The 782-nt window shown below is 39.8% G+C and overlaps 1 protein-coding gene across 1 annotated transcript in view; it reads right to left on the bottom strand.

The window, feature by feature from the left end:
- Positions 1-267, bottom strand: part of LOC107711720 (G-protein coupled receptor family C group 6 member A-like) — a 5,536-nt gene extending 5,269 nt beyond the window's left edge. Inside the window, exon 1 of the mRNA XM_016516753.1 lies at positions 59-267. Coding sequence (XP_016372239.1) covers positions 59-267 — 209 coding nt within the window. The remainder of the gene's footprint in view (positions 1-58) is intronic.
- Positions 268-782: the final 515 nt, after the last annotated feature.

Genomic DNA, 782 nt, shown 5'->3' with positions numbered 1-782 from the left:
GTTCAGTCATTTTTTTTGTGTGACCTTCATGACTGGATTCTCCACAATGAACGCTCACCTGCTGCAGTTTGGACGCTGAGGAGAAGAGAAGCTGTTTAAGTCAGTGTAGTTCACTGCCTCTACTGCCTCGTGGATGGGGAAAAGACCTCCAATGATGATGTCTCCATGGGCCATGGCTCCTTGGTGGCTGAATTGTGCCAGAGAAGCTTCTGTGACCCCTACCAGCACAGACAACATGAGTAAGAAGTTCAAATCCAAACGAGCCATCACTGCTTTAGGCTGTTTCCCTGAGTTCACCTGGGCGACTGACAGGTGTGCTCTCACACAACTTTGTTTATAATACACATACGGCTCCTTTCATGCATAGCTACAGGAAAGTAAAACACACACACACCCCCCCCCCCCCCCACCCGACTTGTAAAAGGTAAAAAGGAGGAATCTTCCGAAACATAACCGATGACAACAATTGTCCTAACAAAAGCACACTCAAGGCCACCAGTTGTTTCTTAATATACATTTGGTGATGTGTATACAGGAACGAAAAATAATCTGTACCAGGGTTATTATAATTAACTAAAACTGAAATCATAAAAAGGTTTTTCCATACTTGACATGAGCATTAACTCAAACACAGTAAAAAAAAAAAGAAACTTAACCTTATTTTATTTCAGCTAGTTTCAAAGGAAACATTCAGCATTTTCTTTCATTCTGATTTGATGTACTAAAATAAACTAAGACGTAAACAAAAATTTATTTAAAAAAAACTATATAGAGATTGGTTT

The sequence above is a fragment of the Sinocyclocheilus rhinocerous genome, unplaced genomic scaffold (assembly GCF_001515625.1).
Source record: "Sinocyclocheilus rhinocerous isolate Xijiao unplaced genomic scaffold, SAMN03320098_v1.1 scaffold1199, whole genome shotgun sequence".
Taxonomy (NCBI): domain Eukaryota; kingdom Metazoa; phylum Chordata; class Actinopteri; order Cypriniformes; family Cyprinidae; genus Sinocyclocheilus; species Sinocyclocheilus rhinocerous.
This window is presented reverse-complemented; position numbering and strand designations above follow the sequence as displayed.